The sequence below is a fragment of the Chlorocebus sabaeus genome, chromosome 11, assembly GCF_047675955.1.
Source record: "Chlorocebus sabaeus isolate Y175 chromosome 11, mChlSab1.0.hap1, whole genome shotgun sequence".
In the NCBI taxonomy this organism is placed as follows: Eukaryota; Metazoa; Chordata; class Mammalia; order Primates; family Cercopithecidae; genus Chlorocebus; species Chlorocebus sabaeus.
This window is the reverse complement of record NC_132914.1, coordinates 27,942,319-27,966,597: the sequence shown is the minus strand read 5'-3', so window position 1 is coordinate 27,966,597 and position 24,279 is coordinate 27,942,319. Positions and strand designations below refer to the sequence as shown.

The window sequence follows — 24,279 nt, the reverse complement described above, 5'->3', positions numbered from 1 at the left end:
TAAGAACTTTTGAAAGGGCAAAAGAACTAGAGTGCAGGACTATGGAAGTGATCAAAGTGCAGACATAGTGCATTAACATGGTAGGTGCCTGGGGAAGGCTGTATCTGTCCAACCTACATGGATGCTGACTTCCTAGGTCTTTGCTGGCGAGTCAGATTCTAAGGGTCAGCAGCTGGACAAGGGCTGATAGTGAAGGCAGGGCCAAGCCTACACGTAAAGGAGACCAGATCAGCTCTCTCACTGCGTGCTTCCATTGCATCCTTAATATGCTTTTGGGCAACACTATTCACAGCTGCAATTACCTCAACAGCCTTAGTTCCTTGCTGGTGTATGAGGGCAGGCATTGTTTTTATATTGACTACCACTATATCCCCAGCACAATACTTGGCACGTGATGCGCATGTAGTGTGACTAAAGGAAAGAACTGGGGCCTGTCTATGGAAGAGGCTTGCAAAAGCAGAGATGGACTCTGAGACTCAGTAGACTTACATCCCAGCAATATTTCTCTTCTCATCTACCTCTTTCTTCCTTGTAAGGGTCAGGGCTGGAATTAAGGAGAAGGAAAGCACACCACAGTCATGACCTGCCCTGTAGAGCCAAGCTCAACAGGCCAGCTCTGCTATGCTGCCCCTGTTGTCCTGAACAGCACCAGGTTTTCTGTTGCAATTACACAGTTTAGTCTTTGAATACTGCATTTTCATGCCAGCATTTTCTTCTATATTAAAGAAGAGAGCTAATAAGACAGTTTGAGGGTCCAAGGAGAGGAAGGTGAGGAGGAGTAGAGAGAAGAATGAGAGAAAGAAAAGGAAGAAAGTAAAGATCTCATTATCATTTGCACCAGGACTGGATTTGGGTTGTTAATGGCTCTGCTTCTCAGTTACTGCCCCAACCTACCCATTGCTGACTTCTACTCTCCTACAATGCTGCAATGGCAACAATCACCTTGGGAGAACCTCCCAGAGACAGACAGCCCTGCCCACCACACGGCAGAGCAGCAGCCAGTTTTGTTCTGACCTCCTGACTTCCACACCTCACATGTTAAAGTTCAGCTCCACTGCACTTGCTCCTCTCCTAGGACTTTTCTCCTTGTAGCATGAGCATCCCAGTCAGTGAGACAGAGCTGGAAGGTCTTAAACTCTAGAATGCCTCTGCAGCCAAAGCTAATAAACAACGGAAAGAAGGGTGGATGGTGGAAAAGAAAGATTCTCTGTGTGCATATGTGTATTTTTAAACTAACAGGAAAAACACTGCAAACGGAATTCCAGTAGGACAAAATCTTATCCAACAGGAAATTTTAAATGATTCTAAGAAATACCAAAGAACGCAGACTGTTTGCAGAAAAACCAATGGATGACAACATTGCCTCTAAAAGGACTTGCTGTTTGAGGGAAAAAAAAAAAAAAGCTAAAACTGGCCCACACCCACGAAGCAAATAGCTGTAAGGGATGATGGGAACAAACTGGAATGTGGAATTCTTTGACCCATATTTTTATAGCAAATAAAAATAAAGAATTTCAAATGTAATCCTAGGAGGGTAGGGGGAAAGAAATCAAAGAAACCAAATGGCTTAGAACTAGCAGAAGTAATTTCCAGAAAAAAGAGTCTCTGGGCATATATGGGAAGGGGAAAAATATCAGTATCTCATTCAGATGTATTGATCTCTTAGACAGGAGGGGATTTGGACTCTTCCTCCAAACACCTTCTTCCAGTGAAGTCAGTGCTCACTGGAGCCCAGATGGGAAGCAAGCAGTGAGAGCTTCCAGAAAGTTTACTCACAGATACAGGTGGTTTTTGAGTCAAGCCAAGGGATGCGTTAACCAGCTTACTCTCCTAGGTAGTAGAATGCCAGTTACAGGCTAGACACAGAGCAGGAGAGACAAGGTATCATTGGATTGCAACCCATTTTAAGAATTTCTATAAATACAATATTTACCCTCATGGTACACTTTATTGGTTTAGGGTCATGCTTTCTTTTTGAATGACAAAAGTAATCCAATACAGAAATATCTAACCATTGTGCAAAGGAGACATGAACATACATTCCATTCATGGCACATGGTACAAATGCAAAATACAGTTTACCAGGGGGAACCTTACAAACACAGAAGTGGCAGAGCTCACGCAATCCCACAAGTTATCTTTCCCAAGAAAAGCATGCTTAGACTGGGACTAGACAGATATAGTCACAAAAGGACCTATTCCACAATGTTGTACGTACATCTAGAGAAAGGTGATCATGTAGCAATGGGAGCTTGCAGATCAACCGTTCAGAAGGGAAGCTATTCCTCATCTCTAAAAGAAAGATAATAATTGTACTTACCAGCTGGGCATGCTGGCTGACGCCTGTAATCCCAGCACCTTGGGAGGCTGAGGTGGGTGGATCGTATGAGGTCAGGAGTTTTGAGACCAGCCTGGCCAACATGATGAAATCCCGTCTCTACTAAAAATACAAAAATTAGCCAGGCGTGGTGGCGGGTGCTTGTAGTCCCAGCTACTCAGGAGGCTGAGGCAGGAGAATGCCTTGAACCCAGGAGGTGGAGGTTGCAGTGAGCCAAGATCGTGCCACTGCGCTCAAGCCTGAGTGAGAGAGTGAGCATCTGTTTCAAAATAATAATAATAATTGTACTTATCTCATAAAGCTATTAGAGAGATTAAGATAACTGATACTTATAAAAGATGTAGAACACTGCCTACACATAGAAAGCAATTTTTCAACTAAAAAATATGTATCAAGTACCAACTATGAATCAAGTGCCGTTTTAAGGGCTGAAAATGCAATGGTGAACATGGAGCTTCCATCCAGTGGGAGTGAAGACAATGAACAGCACAGCATATAATACAATGTCATGTAATAATAAGCACTCTAAAGAAAATAAAGTGATGAGAATGCTTTTTGTACATAGAGTGGTAAGGAAACACCTCTATGAGGAGATGACACTTGGCAAAGACCTGAATGCAGTAAGGACACAAACTATGTGGCTATCTAGGGGGCAGAGTATTCTAGGCAAAGGAAACAGCACGGGCCAAGGTCCTGAGGCAGGAGCATGCTCAGGGTATTCCTGGGATAAGAAGAAGGCCGGGTTGGGCGCAGTGGCTCACACCTGTAATCCCAGCACTTCAGGAGGCTGAGATGGGTGGATCGCTTGAGGTCAGGAGTTGAAGACCAGCCTGGCCTAGCGAAACCCCATCTCTACTAGAAAAAACACAAAAATTAACTGGGCGTGATGGTGCATGCCTGTAGTCCCAACTACTTGGGAGGCTGAGGCAGGAGACTGCTTGAACCCTGGAGGTGGATGTCGCAGTCAGCCGAGATCGTGCCATTGCACTCCAGCCTGGGTGACAGAGACAGACTCTGTATTAAAAAAAAAAAAAAAAAAAAAAAAAAAAAAAAAGGCCAGTATGGTTCAAGAGCTCTGAGAAAGAAAACAAAAAACAAAAAACAAAAAAACAGAGAAGTAGGCAGGGGCCACATCTTGCAGGGACTTGTAGGCCATGATAAGGACTTCGGATTTTGATTAAGAGTAATGGTAAGCCATGGGAGAGGGTTAAATGGTGAAGTGACATTATCTAATTCATATTGTAGAGGGATTGTAAGAGAAAGAAAGTAGAAACAGTTGTTAGGTAGCAATACTCCAGATGCGAGATGATGGTGCTTTAGGCTGGGTGGTGTCAGTATTTGTCCTGAGCGACAGCTGGCAAGCATGGTGACACCATTCATTGAGATGAGAATCATCCAGGAAGGAGCTGTTGGGTTGGGGGTATTCAAAAGTTTGGTCTTGGACATGTTAATTCGGAAACATAAATTAGATGTCCAAACCCAGTAGGCAGTAGCAATGAGATTTACAGCAGTGGACCATTCATCGAAATAATGCCTGCAGCAAGCATTTGCCAAGATGAGTTTGAGGGTCTGTATGGGGAGGATTGCAGGACACTGGCAAGGACCTATGGGTAACGGCAAGTACTATGGATGTCAAGGCATTGGCTCCCTTCTGGAGGACTGAAGGAGCAAGGAAGTTGCATGGCTCAGAGGCCCTCCTGGAGTGGTGTGAACTGCAGTAGGATGAGGTGACATCAGCTGCATTTGGGGAGGTGGGCGAAAGGGGTTTCTCAGCTCGGTCCAATAGCTCCAGTGTCTCACTTGGGATTTTGCTCTATTTATAGCTTCTGAGGCTGAGGGTTGGGGGATGAGGCAAAGATCAATCACTTAATATTTCTGAACCTCCTGCTTTTATCTATTAAGGAAAACAGACTATTCATAGTAATAAAAGCTAATCATTATTGAATATTTTTCTATATATTGCATACTGTACTAATTGCTTTATAAGCACTGTCTCATTTTATCTTTACAATAAGCTATTGACATAGCTTGCATTTATTTATTTATTTATTTTTATTTTTGAGACAGAGTCTTGCTCTGTCACCCAGGCTGGAGTGTAGTGGCACGATCTCAACTCACTGCAACCTCTGCCTCCCGCGTGCAAGTGATTCTCCTGACTCAGTCTCCTGAGTAGTGGGGACTACAGGCATGCCACAACTCCCGGCTCGTTTTTAGTAGAGACGGGGTTTCGCTATTTTGGCAGGCTAGTCTCGAACTCCTGGTCTCAGGTGATCCACCGCCTTGGCCTCCCAAAGTGCTGGGATTACAGGCTTGAGTCACCACGTCCAGCCACATAGCTTTTAAGTGGTTAAGAGACAGGGACTAGAATTGAAATCCAGATAGTCTGACTCTAGAGACTGCAACAATGTTCTGCTTCCAGCTCTCATGTACTATTCCTCTAGGATAAAAATCACACCTCACATATGTGTTAACATACGTCAGAGCCCTCTGCAGGAACACTGGCATGATTAATTTAGGTGCCTTAAGGCAACAGCAGCTGGCCAGCATCAAATGCCTTGTTACAATAAATAGTGGCTCCCAGCCTCACTATGGACATTCAGATGTCCATATCCTGAACTCTGTAACCTGTCGCTGTTACATTTATGGCAAAAGAGATTTTGCAAATGTAGTTCCAAAAATGTTGGGGCTCTTGAAATGCAGAGATCATCCTGGATTAGCCAAGTGGGCCCGAGGTAATCACAAGGGTTCTTCTAAGAGGGAAGGTGATGTGAAGATGGAAGTAGAGAGAGATTGAGATTTTAAGATAATGCTACATTGCTGCTTTTGAAGACAGAGGAAAGGATCATAAGCCAAAAAGTGCAAGGAAAACAGCTCTAGAAGATGGGAAAGGCAGGGAAACATATTCCCCTAGAGTTTCCATAAGGAAGCACCCTGCCAACACCTTGACTTTACCCAGGGAAACCCATTTTAGACTTCTGGCTTTTGGAATTACAAAACAATAAATTTATGTGGCTTTAAGTTGCCAAGTTTGTGATAATTTATTATAGCCGCAATAAGAAACTATTAATAATATGAATAGAGTGGGGTGGCAGGCATGGCAGCTACTGGATGAGGATGTCAGGGAGAGCTAGAACTAGTGTGGTGATGAAAGCTCCTGGACATATTCAAGGATAGGATGGTCCGAGAAAAGGCTAAGAAGTAGCCTCAAGCTGTCGAGCTGAGAATGGCTGCAATTTCTAACACATCCCACAGAAGCCTGGGCTTCTGGAAAGGTCAGGACCACTATTTAAAGGATTGTTGAGTGGAAGGAACCTCTGCTGGTCTGACCAGGCTTTCTTCAAGGTGCAGGACTGATGAGACCATGCATCCACTTGGTGAGATGGGGACCCAGGTGCTTTGCCGGTGAAGCGGTGGCACCTTGGCTCAGCACACAGCACAGTGTTTTATACATAATGGGCCCCTGCTTAAGGTTTGTCCCTTGTTTTCTTCTGGACAGCGTGACTCAGAGGTAGGAAACACATACACATATCCACCCCCACACATACACATCTCAGAGTTGAGACAAACATTTTCTCATTCTAGATTTCTAAATAAGCTCTAAAAATAAAAGCCCTGAAAAAAATTCTACCCAAATTTACAAGGATTAAAGAGAATAATCAGATGTAGGGCGTGGCTTTTCTCTAAGGAAATTCGTGTCATTTATCACAGATACTCAGGTCCATAAGCACTCCACCCACAGCAGTGGGAAATGTCAATATTAGCAAGGAGAAGTTACCACTGTACCTGATTTATCATGGCCTCTGGGGTAAAACTGCAAACATATGCTGCATTAATTAGTTTTAATCAACCATTGTGTAAGGAATTGAAATACCGATACGCTATCATTTTTAAACAGGACAGTCTGAATTTCCTAATGCTGGCCTCTGGAAAGACTACTTGCCAACACACGGGGAGTATTTCTTGATTTGCTCCCAAGGAAAGCATTATTCACAGAAAGACATTCTAGCATCTCAGGGCTCTGGAGCCCTTAGTTTCAAATACTCTTGGTTTGAGTGACATTGAGTCAGACCTTAATGGTTTTTGGCCTACAGTCAGCGAGATTTATGAATCGGACTCCAGGTACAATGCCATTTCTATTATTAACTTCTTTTTACTGATTATAAATACAGTGCAAGAGCCTGTGGCCTGCAGTGCCACAAGGTCCATCTCAAATGCTAAGGTTCTCATGGTGGTGGTTACACAAGCATTTCCTTTACAGTGTCCAGGTCATATTCCTGCTCCAGCTGTGGTTGGTGGTGACAGAGGCAGTGATATGAGGCTGCTGCTACAATAGCAGAGTTTCCAGCCCAACCAAGATTAGAGGTGCAGGCAGGCAACCCCAGCATCAATTGGTATAACTCATTTCATAACGCTATGAAAAGGAAGTCAATCTGGGAGAGAGGTAGACTCTAGCAAAATGTAAGTGTTACATTTTCCCCTCACCTGATGAACTCCTACTCACGCTTCAAGGCTCAATTCAGATGCCTCATGGAGACATCATGAGATTGCACGACAAAGCTTAGCAGAGTTAGGGAAAGGGCTTCTTCCATGCCTTGACTTAGAACAGAGATGGTTCTGGGGCAACACAGACTGACGGAAACAGTAGCACCTGAAGGGATTAAAAAAAATTACAGTGTATGTCACTGTAGAAAACATAGGAATGTAGAAAGGTGTACAATAAAAAAATCCAAATCATCCATAATAGAACCACATGGATATAGAACTATTAGCATGGCTAATAAACTGGCTAGCCATATGTAGAAAGCTGAAACTGAATCCCTTCCTTACACCTTATATGAAAATTAATTCAGATGGATTAGAGACTTAAATGTTAGACCTAAAACCATAAAAACCCTAGAAGAAAACCTAGGCAATACCATTCAGGACATAGGCATGGGCAAGGACTTCATGTCTAAAACACCAAAAGCAATGGCAATAAAAGCCAAATTTGACAAATGGGATCTAATTAAACTAAAGAGCTTCTGCACAGCAAAAGAAACTACCATCAGAGTGAACAGGCAACCTACAGAATGGGAGAACATTTTTGCAATCTACTCATCTGACAAAGGGCTAATATCCAGAACCTACAAAAAACTCAAACAAATTTACAAGAAAAAAACAACCCTATCAAAAAGTGGGCAAAGGGTATGAACAGACACTTCTCAAAAGAAGACATTTATGCAGCCCACAGACACATGAAAAAATGCTCATCATCACTGGCCATCAGAGAAATGCAAATCAAAACCACAATGAGATACCATCTCACACCAGTTAGAATGGCAATCATTAAAAAGTCAGGAAACAACAAGTACTGGAGAGGATGTGGAGAAATAGGAACACTTTTACACTGTTGGTGGGACTGTAAAGTAGTTCAACCATTGTAGAAGACAGTGTGGCAATTCCTCAAGGATCTAGAACTAGAAATACTATTTGACCCAGCCATCCCATTACTGGATATATACCCAAAGGATTATAAATCATGCTGCTATAAAGACACATGCACACATATGTTTATTGTGGCACTATTCACAATAGCAAAGACTTGGAATCAACCCAACTGTCCATCAATGACAGACTGGATTAAGAAAATGTGGCACATATACACCATGGAATACTGTACAGCCATAAAAAAAGATGAGTTCATGTCCTTTGCAGGGACATGGATGCAGCTGGAAACCATCATTCTCAGCAAACTATCACAAGAACAGAAAACCAAACACTGCATGTTCTCACTCATAGGTGGGAATTGAACAATGAGATCACTTGGACACAGGAAGGGGAACAGCACACACCGGGGCCTGTTGTGGGGTAGGGGCAGTGGGGAGGGATAGCTTTAGGAGATATACCTAATGTAAATGACGAGTTAATGGGTGCAGCACACCAACATGGCACTTGTATACATATGTAACAAACCTGCATGTGGTGTGCATGTACCCTAGAACATAAAGTATAATACAAAAATAAAAAATAAAAAAAAAGAAAGTGGGTCCTCCCTCCTCCAGGGAAGAATACACAAATAGTGTATTTCTGTTGGCTAAAATCAGAGATCTTTGTGACTTTTCCTCCTTTGTTCATCGTATTGCTTTCTTCCACTTAGCTTCTTCATACTTCAATATTTCCTTCTTCAATTTTTTTTTTTTTTTTTTTTTTTGAGACAGAGTCTCGCTCTGTCGCCCGGGTTGGAGTGCAGTGGCCGGATCTCAGCTCACTGCAAGCTCCGCCTCCCGGGTTTACGCCATTCTCCTGCCTCAGCCTCCCGAGTAGCTGGGACTACAGGCGCCCGCCACCTCGCCCAGCTAGTTTTTTGTATTTTTTAGTAGAGACGGGGTTTCACCATGTTGCCAGGATGGTCTCGATCTCCTGACCTCGTGAACCGCCCGTCTCGGCCTCCCAAAGCCTTCTTCAATTTTTGATAATATGTCTGGGTGATTAGTTAAGATGATTTCTCATTAGAAAATGCTGTGGGAAAATACACATATATACACATATTTTATGTGTGTGGTTTCCCGGTTTTCAGCAGTACAATAACCATTTTTAACTAGGAAGACATACTTTTTTCAAAGACTTGTCCAAAAACATACCAGGTTGCTGTTTGGTGCAATAAGCAGGTATTTATTAGAAAGAAGTATAAAGGCATATGAGAGGTCATGTGCCTCTGACTACTTTATCCGATTTAGGTCAGGTGGAGGTTGGCTGTGTTTTCTAACTCAATAAATAGACTGTTTAATAAAAGGTAATCTAGCCAGGTGCAGTGGCTGACACCTGTAATTCCAGAACTTTGGGAGACCAAGCCAGGAGTTTGAGACCAGCCTGGGTCACATAGCAAGACCTTGTCTCTACAAAAAATTTTAAAAATTAGCTGGGCATGGGGTGTGTGCCTGTAGTCCCAGCTACTTGGGAGGCTGAATCAGGAGGATTGCTTGAGCCCAGGAGTTCAAGTCTGTAGTGAGCTATGATTTGAGCGACTGCACTTTACCCTATACAACAAAGCGAGACCCTGACTCTTAAAAAAAAAAAAAAAAAAATGTTATCTGCCTAATGGATTCAGCCATACCAAAGCCAGGGGGTGCCAACCATATTATTTCTGTCTTTTGGAATCATTCCAAGATATACAGCTCTAAGAGAGGATATTCCATGCTGTAAGACCTTAGTAGCATAAAACATTCCCCCGTCCAGAATTGCTTTGAAAATTCTGACACCCCTGCCCCCGAAAAAAATACTGAACAATAATACATTCAACATCACATTAGGTCTGAATATCAATAATTCATTTTAATTACCTGTGTATATTTAGTACGGCATTACACAATGTTCACATGCCTGCTATTTTAGGAACAATAAGACTTTGAACTAAGCATGCTTTTGCCTTAAATCCAAGATAGGATAAATTTGGACATATGTCTGTAGGACTACTCCTCACTCCTAGGAGGAAGGAGATTCTTCAGAATCAGCTCTACTCATGGTTTGTGGTAAGCCATCTCTGAGCTGTTTTTATTCACAATACTTCTGACACCGAACATGGGGTTTTCACTCACATCAATCCATTCTCTAACTCTTCTAACACCAACTAGGTGTTCTACAATTCAATTCAATTCTGACACCATGTACCCAGAGTGAGTGCAGACCCCACAGCTTAAGGGCTTGGTCCCACAAGACTGCTCCCACTTCAGACACCAATTGCCAGTTTGGGCCATCCATACTCCTGAGCAACTGGTTATAAAGTAGGGGGATTCCTTCAACCCTCTCCTCAGATTCACAGACCTCAAGACAGTCCTTTACTTACTATTCCCAATTTCTTACAAAGGATACAACTCAGGAACAGCTAAATGGAAGAGATACATAGGGCAATGTACAGTGGGCTGGGGATGGGGGAGGAGTTTCTAAGCCCTCTTTGGGTCCCCACCCTCCTCCCAGCACTTGGATGTGTTCACCAACCCAGAAGTTCTCCAAACTCCATTGTCTAGGGATTTTTTTGTTTTTGTTTTGAGATGGAGTCTTGCTCTGTCGCCCAGACTGGAGTGCAGTGGCAGCTCTCAGCTCACTGCAACCTCCAGCTCCCGGGTTCAAGCGATTCTCCTGCCTCCACCTTCTGAGTAGCTGGGACTACAGGTGTGCGCCACTACGCCCAGCTAATTTTTGTATTTTTAGTAGAGACAGGGTTTCACCACGTTGGTTGGCCAGCATGGTCTCTATCTCTTCACCTCCTGATCCGCCCGCCTTGGCCTCTCAAAATGCTGGGATTACAGGCGTGAGCCACCGCACCCAGCCTGTTTAGATATTTTTTTTATGGAGACTTCATTACGTAGGCACGATTGATTAAATCATTGGTGATTAGTGAATGAACTCAATCTCCAGCCCCTTTCCCCTCATTGGAGGTTGGGGTTAGTGGGAAGGCTGAAAACTCCAGCCCTCTTATCACATGATTGGCTCCTCTGGCAACCAGCCCCTATCTTGAAGCTATCTAGAGGCCCACCAGGAACCACCTTATTAGCATAAATTTAGGTGTGGTTGAAAAGGACTTGTAATGAGTAACGAAAGATGCTTTTATCATCCCTATTGCTCAAGAAATTCCGGGAATTTTGGAAGCTATATCAAGAACTGGGAACTGGTAAGGCATGGTGGCTCACGCCTGTAATCCTAGCACTTTGGGAGGTCAAGGTGGGTGGACCAGAATTTCAAGACCAGCCTGGGCTACATAGCGAAACCCCGTCTCTACAGAAAAATGTAAAAATTAGCCAGACATGGTGGTCCACGCCTGTGGTTCCCGCTACTCAGGAGGGTGAACTGGGAGGGTCACGTGAGCCTGGGGAGTTTAAGCCTCAGTGAGCTGTAATGGCACCACTGCATTCCAGCCTGGAGGGCACCTGTCTCCAAACAAAAAACAAACAACAACAACAACAACAACAACAGAACTGGAACAAAGACCAAATACATGTTTCTTTTTACCACACCATCTTTCTGAGCTTTCCTTCTATAGCCCACGAACATAAACAAACACTCCCCACCCTCATAACTGTCTCTTCCTTCAGGGAGAGATACAAAACTTATTTCTTGGGTGAAGACCTCCACTTTAAGTTGGGGACTCCACTTTAAGTTGGGCTATTACTGTGTCCTTGGGAATATTAACTCATTCATTGATTCAGAGAGTCAGTAAATTTTTTTTGAGGCATAGTTTTAGGTGCCGTTCTGAGTGCTTCAGGTTTAGCCGTGAATCAAAAAGATAAAGTCTGTTCTCACGGAGCGTAATTTAGTGGGGGTAATCCAGTCAATGAAAAAATGAGTAAACAAAATAATTTCAGATACTGCTATGAAGAAAATATAACTCAGTGATGTGCTAGAGATTGTCTGGAAGACTACTTTAGATTCCGTGCCAAGGGAAGGCTCTCTGGCAGGGGGTCTACAAAGGTAAGCCACCCTTCCCATCCCAGCCTGGTCTGACAAGGAGGGGTTGAGAAAAACAAGCAGAACTTCTCTATGTAATATGCAAAAAGCATTTTTCAATGCTTGTGGGGATAGGAAATAATCTTAGGGAGATTCTTTTGCTGTGAACGGATTTCTTTTTCTTAGAAAGAACCACTACAGTTCAAAATTCCAGAAAAATTATGATCTTATGCGATCTTCTAAGAACCCATCTCCAGCTCTTCTTAAATGTTGAATTTTCCTTCAGACATTGTTTCTGTTGTGTCATGCTCCTATCTTCTTTCCTTTTTTGCCTTCTCCTCTGATATCCCATCAGAAATACAGAGTCATTTACTATTGAGTCTGGTCAACCACATTCATTTTGAAATATTTACTTCCCAATAAAATTTAGATAAGTAATTTACATCTAAAAAGAGCTTCTACCACTGAGTGCCTTGGTCATCACTGGTAAACATAATTGATATGACCTGGCTCCCTTTTATTTATTTATCTATTTATTTATTTATTTATTTTTATTTTTATTTTTTTGAGACAGAGTCTCACTCCGTCTCTCAGGCTGAAGTGTAGTGGTGAGATCTCAGCTCACTGCAACCTCTGCCTCCCAGGTTCAAGTGATTTTCCTGCTTCAGCCTCCTGAGTAGCTGGGATTACCACGCCCGGCTATATTTTTTGTGTGTTTTTAGTAGAGACAGGGTTTCACCATGCTGGCCAGGCCAGTTTTGAACTTCTGATCTCAAGTGCTCTGCCCACGTCGGCCTCCCAAAGTGTTGGGTTATGGGTGTGAACCACTGCACCCAGCCAGTTCACTTTTCTTTTGCATTAATAGGCACCATGATATTTTGAAGAGGGCACAGAGTGGTGCGAGACCACGGGCTTTGGGGTCAGGTCTACCTTTGGGTCCCTGCTCTTCCATTTGCTGACTGAGTGAATGTAATCAAGTTACTTAATCTTTTCTGGCTGGAAATTATAGCTACATTTTAGGGCTATAGAACCAGAGATATTCAATGAAAATGGTCTGGCAAACGCTAGGCACTTAATTCGTTATTACTATTATTCTAGTTAATGTTCAGTAATCTATATAAACTCTTGGATTCTATATATGGTTTTTCTGACATTTCCACTTTTGCCTGTTAAAATCCACTATGAATGTACTTGTAAATATAAACTTTGTATCTTCCAAATACAAAGGAGAAAAAAAAAAAACAATTAAGATTACATTGAATAGAAGTAAGTGTGCTGGAATTAGAGCTATGTGATATTAAACAGATTAATTTCCCTGGACTGTTGATGCAGTCATAAGCCTAAAATAATTTGGCAGAGCTAAACCAGACTAGCAAAAACAGACTTCTGAACTGGCACATAGCACAAAAGGTAGTTCTCCTTATGCCCAAATATAGATGTTGACTCATGCAGGCTGGGTTAAACATCTGAGGAACAAAGTGATATCACCCAAGGAGGCAGGATGACATCATTCTGCAAATGTTTCTTGTCTGTCTGGTTTTGGGGATTAGACCTTTTTAGCTCCTATTTCTCATAATTTCCATTGGTTGCTCTTAAATACTACCCTTGAGAGACGCAACATCAACTCCTGCCTATCTTTAAATTTCCTGTGCATTGTATTATTTTTCCTTGTCTGACATGGTATTTGGTTTCTACCTTACTCATTCTATTGAAAGTGGTCTCAAAGGAGCCACTGAAAATGGTCTAGTTGTTCAACCCAATAGCTTTCTTTTTTGTTTTCCTCTGGATCTGTGTACGATGGTTGACACTGCTTATCGATTCCTTTTCCTTATCACCCTTTTTCTTTGCTTTCTTATGCTTGTCTCAGGATTCCTTTAATTTCAAAAGTCAGTTCTTAGGAGCCTCCTTCATATGTTTCTCTTCCACAACCCACCACGAGATGTTCTCCAGAGTTACAATTCAAGACCTTTCCCTTGTTCACAGGCTCTCTCTGCCAGCACATCGTCCTGTGTCCTCACTCTTAGGCACCTTCCCCTTAGCTCAACCTGTTCAGGTCACTGAACCTGCCCCAACTAAGAACTTTCAATTTTCTCCATTATTTTCACAATAAAGCCCAGACAATCTTAGAAGACCATTAAATGCTTTACAACTGGGTCTTAGCAAATCTTTTGAACTTCATCCTGACCACTGAGGTTCTCTGCTCCTGCTCACACTGTTTATTTATCTCTCTCCTTTCTGTTTTCTACAAAAATCTTGGAAATCCTCCAAGATCCAATTCAAATGTCACTTCTGCAAAACTTCCCTTAGCACCTTCCTCCCTGCTCCTCTGATGGAATTAGTGCCTTCGTCACAGTTCCCATATGATTTTTTTCTTTTTTTTTTTTTTTACTAGTGTAGCATTTCCCACATTTTATTACTGTCTGGCCTGGACTTATTTGTTTGTTCCCTTAAATGGTGATTTCTTGAGAGAAGTGACATTACCTTCTTTGTCTTATTATTATTCATACTACTCATCACAGTACCTTGAAGATAATTGTGTCCTCAAGAAACATTTCTTGATTTGAATTGAACTTATTTTTCAAAGATCAGTCTTCTAATCAGGTGCAGTTGCACTGCTACTTAAAACGAGAGGGAGAGAGAGAGAGAGAGACAGAGAGAGACAGAGAGAGAGAGAGAGACAAAGAGAATATCTGTCATCAGCTCATTGTATCTTAGCTGTATTTAGGCTTTCATACCAAAGCTCTTTTCTACTGTCTATACATAATTAAACTGTGGGCAAAAGAAAGGTGTTCCATGCTATGTATAATCAACTCCATGGTCAGCTAAATTTCAATGCAGAATTATCAGAAAGAATCAGAATGTCTAACCTACTATATGGGAATAAAGGGTCTACTTAATTAAGTTGGATAAGCTCTTCCACGACATCAGTGTATCATTTAAGACCTTTCTTCTCCTAGGAGATTAAATAGGGCCTGGATATATGTTATAATACATGCACACAAGCTCTAATTTTGTTCAGCAAAATAAATGGTTACTTAAAACTAAGCCTGGATAGACTCAATTGTATCATTTAACTAAACCAGACAGAAAAAAAAGCCTTATTCTAGTGGTTGTGAAGTGCACTGTTTTTCTACTTTCAGTCACTCTAATTAGCCAAGAACTACTTCACCAATCATCTCTGTATTGGAGTATTTAGTGGGGTTTTTTAAAACTTGGGACATCATAAAGGCAACAGAAAAAAAATCCATTGTGAATGATGAAATCTCTACTGTTTAATAAGGGTGCATACAATTTATAATATATATTTCTATTGAAATAATTGATAGCATACATTGAGCAATAGCATGTATATGTTAAGCACTGGCTCAATACCTTATACGGATTATCTCATTTCCCCACACTAATCCCATGAGGTTGGAACTATTATTATTCCCATTTTATAGATGAGGCAACTGAAGGTCAAGTAACTCCCTAGTATCACAGAGCTACTAAGCTGTGAGCTATGAGTCAAAGTCTGACAACCCATAAGCAATGTGGCTAAGGAAATGTGGCCAGGCAGGTCTTACTCTTTGCTTATGCATTTTTTTCAGCCGTCTTCAGATTCTTAAATCCTTAAGGACTGATGCTTTGTCAGTTTTATCTACAGAAGACTTTTATCTCTTTTTGAAGTATAAAAGGAAAATGGAAAGGGAGAAATGCAAAGCAAGTCAAATTATATGAATGCACAGTTTTCTGATCAAACCTTGGTTGGTAGCTACATGTGGATAAGTGGAAGCTGTGCTGAAACTTCTGTAGGTCCTTCACAGAGGGTCTGGCTGCATCGTAGCAGAAATAAGTCTCCTTTTTCTGGCTCTTCCCTCTGCCTTCCCAGAAGAGCTCTATAACATGGAGCCCAGGGGGCTTGAGTACAGAATTATCAGCACTGCCATGCAATTATTGTATTTACACAGATATTTCCTTTGTAAGCCGACATTTCTCCTTCTCTTTTTTCCAGTGTCTACCAGAAAAATGCCTCCATATTGCTTTTGAAGAGAATGAGCCAAAACATTAATGACTTATTAACCTATCCTATTCTTAGCAGAAGTCTTGAAAACAGTGCTGTGCCTTTCTACTTCCAAGATAGGCTACTTGCAAATATTTCTTTACAGCTGCCAGCTATTATTATTGTGGCATGATCAGTCTGCTCCTGAGAAAGGTGGCTTCCTACATTGTGTCTCCAAGAGTAAATGTTACTGTCTCTCAAATCACTTAGAGGCTATCGTTTAAAAGAGAATTGCAATAACTATTAAATGCAAAAATTAATGCCTTCTACTAACAAATTCCACTAAAAATCTTAGACGTATTTTTAACGATAATCCATCTGAGGGTGTGGGAAAACAGATATCATATATTGCTTGTAGGAATGTCAATCAATTGGTAAAACTTTTCATAGACAGCAATTTAGCAATAGCTATTGACATTACAAATGCACTCACAGATGACTCATAAGTGATTCACTGTAGCATTATTTTGTAACAGGAAAAGATTTCAGTCTAAATATCCATTCATAAGGTACCTAAATGCAAACCTAAAAAAGATTGAGAAAGCTCTATGGGTAATAAGAATGATATCTAAACTCTGTGTGTGGGGATGTGTGTGGGTGGATGTGTGTGGCTGTTTATATACAGTACTATGCTGGTAAATATTCAACAACCAGCCCCACAAGTGTAGATTCATAAATGTTGGTAGACAAAAAGGATGAAAGTGAAACACATACTTTGGAGCTTCACTGGTACAGCAATGATATGCAAGATCTCTTTGCTGAATCAGATATTAATTTCAAATACTGGAAGGATATCTCCTCAATTTTTTGTTCTATTATTCACAATGATAAACTTTGAAGTTTAATTTGCAGTATTAACATTTTTATCATCATTTTCTTAAGTCTAGATAATCAACAAAAAATCAATAGATAATCAACCAAACAAAAAATAGATTATCAATGAAACAAAAAGTTAAGTCCTGATTTGTATCATTTGTTGATTTCTGTGGTGGAAATACTCCCAAAATGATCTTTCTCAAGATATCAACATGTCACCATGGAATGCAGAGTTGGGGAGAGACACGCACACCTCTATGTGCATCATTATATAGTATTTCTACCATATGGATACAGCAGATGCAAATAATCTCAAGAGCACAGATAATAGTGAAATGTAAAATGATTTGGAAGTGATTTTTAGTAGTTATTAGCTTTTTATAACTTATTTAACTTATTAAAGTAATAAAGTAAGTTAATTTATTTTAAAATAATGGCTGTGTTTAATAACCAGCTCACAAAATTCTTATAAATTAAACAATTGGCTCTCCTGAGTTGGAATGAGCCAGAGCCAGCATACCACTGTGTGTATAATTAATTTAAATTCAAATTAACAAATTCAATGCATTTATTTATTTAAGAAACAAATACTCATTTAGCATCTACAATGAAGAATGGTTGCTGCCCTCTTGGAACAGGGTCCCAGCAGAAAACAGAAAGCACTCTGTATGCTTTCTGTTTCCTTAAGAAACAGAAGGAAAATTCAATGAAGGGACTATTTACAAAGGTGTAAACCAGGTTAAGGAAACACAAAGAGATGCTGACACGTCTGTGAATATATGAGAAGATATTCAGATATTAAATTGTATACTTTAAGTGGGTAAATTGTATGACATGTGAATTATATCTCCATCAAGCTGTTGTAATAAGACAGAAAGAGAGGGTAAGTCCTCCAGGGACTACCTAGCAATGGCAGGGAGCCATTTTCATTCACATGGCTTATGGTACAAGAAGAGGAACAGTGTTATCAGAGATCTGTGAGAGATGAAGACCCAGAGGAAGGGCTACCCAGCAAGAGCTGTGTTTAAAGAGAGACTCAGTCACTGCCCCAACTGTAGCTCTAAAGCAGAGGGAGTTGGAGGGGTAGCCCAAACATTCTCCTCTCCTTCTCTTCAGTCTCCTATTGATGTCTCCCATTGGCCAAACCAACTATAAGTGAGAGGGCAAGGGAACTTGAGAGATGCATTTATAAATGTCTGCTCCCTAGGGCACAGAACAGATCCATAAGGAGTGGATAATGGATCTGAGGGCAAACAGAGGAGAGTCAGCACATACACACATACACACACACACACACACACACACAGAGAGAGAGAGAGAGACAAAGAAAGAGAGAGTTTTTGCCAATATAGTATATGTATAGAATATCTCTAGAAGAAACACAAGAAAATTATTAACACTGGTTGGATTCAGGGAAGGAAGAAGATAGAAGAACATAGGTTTTTCACTGTATAACATTTTGTGACTTTTCAATTTTGAACCATGTGAATACATTACCTATTTCAAAAAATAAATAGCATTTAAATTTAAAAAATGAAAACAAACCAAAACCCAAGTGATTCTGTGGCAGTCATTAAGGCTACACCTATTCTCTCTTGAAGAAGAGAAGAATACACTGATTCTTCTCTCCTGAACACAGAGTAGGATTATAGTTCTCTAACCCTGTTGAAGTTAGGTGTTGGCCAATGTCTTATTTGACAAATGAAATGTGAGCAGAACTAACTAACATAGGTCCCATTCAGGCAGAAGCCTTAAAAGCCAGTGCATTTATTGCCATTTTCCCGTTTTCCTGCCTCAGGAAGTGTGGAAGCCTCTATCTAGATGGAGTTCCTGTTAACCAGGGTCTATGGTTTATAAGGAGCACACACCCACCCTTCTACAAGCACTTCACTACAATGAACATGTAGCACGAGTGAGAAATAACCATTGTTGCTTTAAATAACTGAGTTTATGGGATTGTTTGTTACTATCATATACGCTAGCCTATTCTCACTGACACAGGATTGAATAGATGACTCCTGACATTATTTCCAAATCCAAACTACAAGGTTTTTAAGACTATTTCTATTTAGCCTCTTGTATTAAAAACAATCCACATATTTCCATCCACATAAACATTATTGATTGTAATCATGGTAGAAATATTAATTTATGAATATTAATACCAAGTCTAAATTTAGCAACTTATATCAGAGCTTCAAAAATACACAGCTTTGGCCAGGTGTGGTGGCTCATACCTGTAATCCCAGCACTTTCGGAGGCCGAGGCAGGCAGATCACCTGAGGTCACAAGACCAGCCTGGCCAACATGGTGGAACCCCATCTCTACTAAAAATGCAAAAATTAGTCAGGCATGGTGGTGCACACCTGTAATTCTAGCTACTTGGGAGGCTGAGGCAGGGGAATTGCTTGAACCTGGGAGGTGGAGGTTACAGTGAGCCAAGATTCCACCACTGCACTCCAGCCTGGGCAACACAGCAAGACTCTGTCTCAAAACAAAACAAAACAAAAAAAGAAAACACACCTTTTGACCAGCAATTCTACTCCTAAAAATTAATTCTAGTGAAATAGACAACAATAATGATGAAATTTTATTGAAAGGTTGTTATACCCCAGGTACTATTCTAAGTGCTTTGTATAAATTAACTTAGAATGTTTATAGCAATCCTATCATACATAACTTATTATTATTATCTATTTGCATTACACTTTTATACAATAAGACTGAGAATTAGAGATGTTAAGAAACTTATAAAAATTCTGTAACTATCAGGTAGAGTATTTGGAATTTTTATCTATCAGCTCGACTCCAGAGCCCAAGCTTTCAACCACTATGATATAATTTATTGCTACTCCTTTTTTTTTTTTTTTTTTTTTTTTTTTTGAGATGGAGTTTTGCCCTTGTTGCCCAGGATAGAGTGCAGTGGTGCGATTTTGGCTCACTGCAATCTCTGTCACCTGGGTTCAAGCAATTCTCCTGCCTCAGCCTCCGAGTAGCTGGGATTACAGGTGCCTGCCACCATGCCAAGTTAATTTTTGTATTTTTAGTAGAGATCAGCAAGATCAATGCAGAAGGTGGGTGATTTCTGCATTTCCAGCTGAGGCACCTGGCTCATTTCACTGGGGCTGGTTAGACAGTGGGTGCAGCCCACGGAGGGTGAGCCAAAGCAGGGTGGGGCATCACCTCACCTGGGAAGCATAAAGGGTCGAAGAACTCCCTCCCCTAGCCAAGGGAAGCTGTGAGGGACTGTGCTGTGAGGAATGGTGCATTCTGGCCCAGATACTATGCTTTTCCCATGGTCTTCACAACCAGCAGACGAGGAGATTTCCACAGGTGCCTATGCCACCAGGGCCCTGGATTTCAAGCACAAAACTGGGTGGCCATTTGAGCAGACAGCAACCTAGCTGCGGGAATTTTTTTTTCATACCCTAGGGGTGCCTGGAACACCAGCAAGATAGAACCATTCACTACTCTGGAAAGGGGGCTAAAGCCAGGGAGCCAAGGGGTCTAGCTCAGTGGATCCCATCCCCATGGAGCCCAGTAAGCTAAGATCCACTGGCTTGAAATTCTCGCTGCCAGCATAGCAGTCTGAAGTTGACCTGGGATGCTTGAGCTTGGTAGGGGCAGGGGCGTCCACCATTAGTGAGGCATGAGCAGGCAGTTTTCCCCTCACAGTGTAAATAAAGCCACTGAGAAGTTCAAAATGGGTGGAGCCCACTGCAGCTCAGCAAAGTCACTGTAGCCAGAGTGCCTCTTTAGATCCCACCTCTCTGGGCAGGGCATCTCTGAAAGAAAGGCAGCAGCCCCAGTCAGGGGCTTATAGATAAAACTCCTATCTCCCTGAGACAGAGTACCTAGGGGAAGGGGCCGCTGGGGCCGTTATGTCCACAGCTTCAGCAGACTTAAACATTCCTGCCTGCTGGCTCTGAAGAGAGCAGTGGATCTCCTAGCACAGCGCCCAAGCTGTGCTAAGGGACAGACTGCCTCCTCAGGTAGGTCCCTGACCCCCCCTGCCTCCTGACTGGGAGACACTTCCCAGCAGGGGTTGACAGACACCTCATACAGGAGAGCTCCAGCTGGCATCTGGCAGGTCCCCCACTGGGACAAAGCTTCCAGAGGAAGGAACAGGCAGCAATCTTTGCTGTTCCACAGCCTCCACTGGTGATACCCAGGCAAACATGGTCTGGAGTGGACGTCCAACAAACTAGCAGACTTGCAGCAGAGGGGCCAGACCATTAGAAGGAAAATTAACAAACAGAAATGAATAGCATCAACATCAACTAAAAGGATGTCCACACAAAAACCCTATCCGAAGATCACCAACATCAAAGACCAAAGGTAGATAAATCCGTGCAGATGAGGAAAAACCAGCACGAAAACTGAAAATTCCAAAAGCCACAATGCCTCTTCTCCTCCAAAGGATCACAGCATCTCACCAGCAGGGGAACAAAACTGGATGGAGAATGAGTTTGACAAATTGACAGAAGTAGGCTTCAGAAGGTGGGTAATAACAAACTCTTCAAGCTAACAGAGCATGTTCTAGCCCAATGCAAGGAAGCTAAGAACCTTGTAAAAAGGTTAGAGGAATTGCTAGCTAGAATAACCAGTTTAGAGAAGAACATAAATGACCTGACGGAGCTGAAAAACACAGCACAACAACTTTGTGAAGCACACACAAGTATCAACAACTGAATCAATCAAGCAGAGGAAAGGCTATCAGAGATTGAAGATCAACTTAATGAAATAAAGTGTGAACACAAAATCAGAGAAAAAAGAATCCAAAGGAATGAACAAAGCCTTCAAAAATATGGGGCTATGTGAAAAGACCAAACCTACGTTTGGTTGGTGTACCTGAAAGTGATGGGGAGAATGGAATCAAGTTGGAAAACACTCTTCAGGATATTATCCAGGAGAACTTCCCCAACCTAGCAAGGCAGGCTGACATTCAAATTCAGAAAATACAGAGAACACCACAAAGATACTCCTTGAGAAGAGCAGCCACAAGACACATAATCATCAGATTCACCAAGGTTGAAATGAAGGAAAAATTGTTAAGGGCAGCCAGAGAGAAACGTGGGGTTACCCACAAAAAGAAGCCCATCAAACTAATAGCAGATATGTCTGCAGAAACTCTACAAGCCAGAAGAGAGTGGGAGCCAATATTCAACATTCTTAAAGAAAAGAATTTTCAACCCAGAATTTTATATCCAGTCAAACTAAGCTTCATAAGCGAAGCAGAAATAAAATCCTTTACAGACAAGCAAATGTGGAGAGATTTTGTCACCACCAGGCCTGTCTTACAAGAGCTCCTGAAGGAAGCACTAAATATGGAAAGGAAAAGCCATTACCAACCACTGCAAAAACATGCCAAATTGTAAAGACCATGGACGCTATGAAGAAACTGCATCAACTCACGGGCAAATAACCAGTTAGCATCATAATGACAGGATCAAATTCACACATAACAATATTAACCTTAAATGTAAATGGGCTAAATGTCCCAATTAAAAAACACGAACTGGTAAATTGGATAAAGAGTCAAGACCTATTGGTGTGCTGTATCCAGTCACATGCAAAGACACACATAGGCTCAAAACAAAGGGATGGAGGAAGATTTACCAAGCAAATGGAAAGAAAAAAAAAGAGCAGAGGTTGCAATCCTAGTCTCTGATAAAACAGACTTTAAACCAACAAAGATCAAAAGAGACAAAGAAGGTCATTACATAATAGTAAAGGGATCAATGCAACAAGAATCACTAATTATCCTAAATACACCCAATACAGGAGCACCCAGATTCATAAAGCAAGTTCTTAGAGACCTACAAAGAGACTTAGACTCCTACACAACAATATTGGGAGACTTTAACACCCCACTGTCAATACTAGACAGATAAATGAGACAGAAAACTAACAAGGATATCCATGACTTGAACTCAGTTCTGGACCAAACAGACCCAATAGACATCTACAGAACTCTCCACCCAAATCAATAGAATGTATATTCTTCTCAGCACCACATCACACTTATTCTAAAATATAATTGTGAGTAAAACACTCATCAGCAAATGCAAAAGAACAGAAATCATAACAGTCTGTCAGACCACAGTGCAATCAAATTAGAACTTCAGGATTAAGAAACTCACTCAAAACTGCACAATTACATGGAAACTGAACAACCTTCTCCTGAATGACTATTGGGTAAATAATGAAATTAAGACAAAAATAAATAAGTTATTTGAAACCAATGAGAACAAGGACACAATGTACCAGAATCTCTGGAACACAGCTACAGCAGTATTTAGAAGGAAATTTATAACACTAAATCCCCACAGAAGAAAATGGGAAAGATCTAAAATTGATACCCTAACAACACAATTAAAAGAACTAGAGAAGCAAGAGCAAACAAATTCCAAAGCTAGCAGAAGACAAGAAATAACTAAGATCAGAGCAGAACTGAAGGAGATAGAGACACAAAAACCCTTCAAAAAGTCAATGAATCCAGGAGCTACTTTTTTTGAAAAGATTAACAAAATAGACTGCTAGCCAGACTAATAAAGAAGAAACAAGAGAAGAATCAAATAGACACAATAAAAAATGATAGAGGGTATATCACCACTGATCCCAAAGAAATACAAACTACTATCAGAGAATACTATAGACACCTCTACGCAAATAAACCAGAAAATCTAGAAGCAATGGATAAATTCCTGGACACTTACACGCTCCCAAGACTAAACCAGGAAAAATTTGAATCCCTGAATAGAACAATAACAAGTTCTGAAATTTAGGCAGTAACTAATAGCCTACCAACCAAAAAAAAAGCCCAGGACCACGCAGATTCACAGCCAAATTCTACCAGAGGTACAAAGAAGAGATGGTAACATTCCTTCTGAAACTATTCCGAACAACAGAAAAAGAGGGAATCCTCCCTAACTCAGTTTATGAGGCCAGCATCATCCTGATTCCAAAACCTGGCAGAGACATGACAAAAAAAGAAAATTTCAGGCCAATATCCCTGATGAACATCGGTGCAAAAATCCTCAATAAAATACTGGCAAAGTGAATCCAGAAGCACATCAAAAGGCTTATCCACCATGATCAAGTGGACTTCATCCCTGGAATGCAAGGCTAGTTTAACATATGCAAATCAATAAATGCAATCCATCACATAAACAGAACCAATGAGAAAAACCACATGATTATCTTGACAGACGCAGAAAAGGCCTTTGATAAAATTCAACACCCCTTCATGCTAAAAATACTCAATAAACTAGGTATTGATGGAACATATCTCAAAATAATAAGAGTTATTTATGACAAACCCACAGCCAATATCATACTGAATGGGCAAAAACTGGAAGCATTCCCTTTGAAAACTGGCACAAGACAAGGATGCCCTCTCACACCACTCCTACTCAACACAGTATTGGAAGTTCTGGCCAGGGCAATCAGGCAAGAGAAAGAAATAAAGGGTATTCAAATAGAAAGAGAGGAAGTCAAATTGTCTCTGTTTGCAGATTACATGATTGCGTATTTAGAAAACCCCATTGTCTCAGCCCAAAATCTTCTTAAGCTGATAAGCAACTTCAGTAAAGTCTCAGGATACAAAATCATTGTGCAAAAATCATAAGCATTCCTATATACCATTAATAGACAAACAGAG

The 24,279-nt window shown here is 41.1% G+C and overlaps 1 protein-coding gene across 3 annotated transcripts in view; it reads right to left on the bottom strand.

The window, feature by feature from the left end:
- Window positions 1–2,334: 2,334 nt before the first annotated feature.
- LOC103218789 (liprin-beta-1-like) overlaps window positions 2,335–24,279 on the bottom strand; it is a 144,975-nt gene continuing 123,030 nt past the window's right edge. For all 3 annotated transcript variants that reach the window (XM_073020574.1, XM_073020575.1, XM_073020572.1), the window contains 2 exons: window positions 6,821–6,986; window positions 2,335–2,577 (listed from right to left, as the gene is read on the bottom strand). In XM_073020574.1, coding sequence (XP_072876675.1) covers window positions 6,850–6,986 — 137 coding nt within the window. In that variant the 3' untranslated portion in view covers window positions 2,335–2,577; window positions 6,821–6,849. The remainder of the gene's footprint in view (window positions 2,578–6,820; window positions 6,987–24,279) is intronic.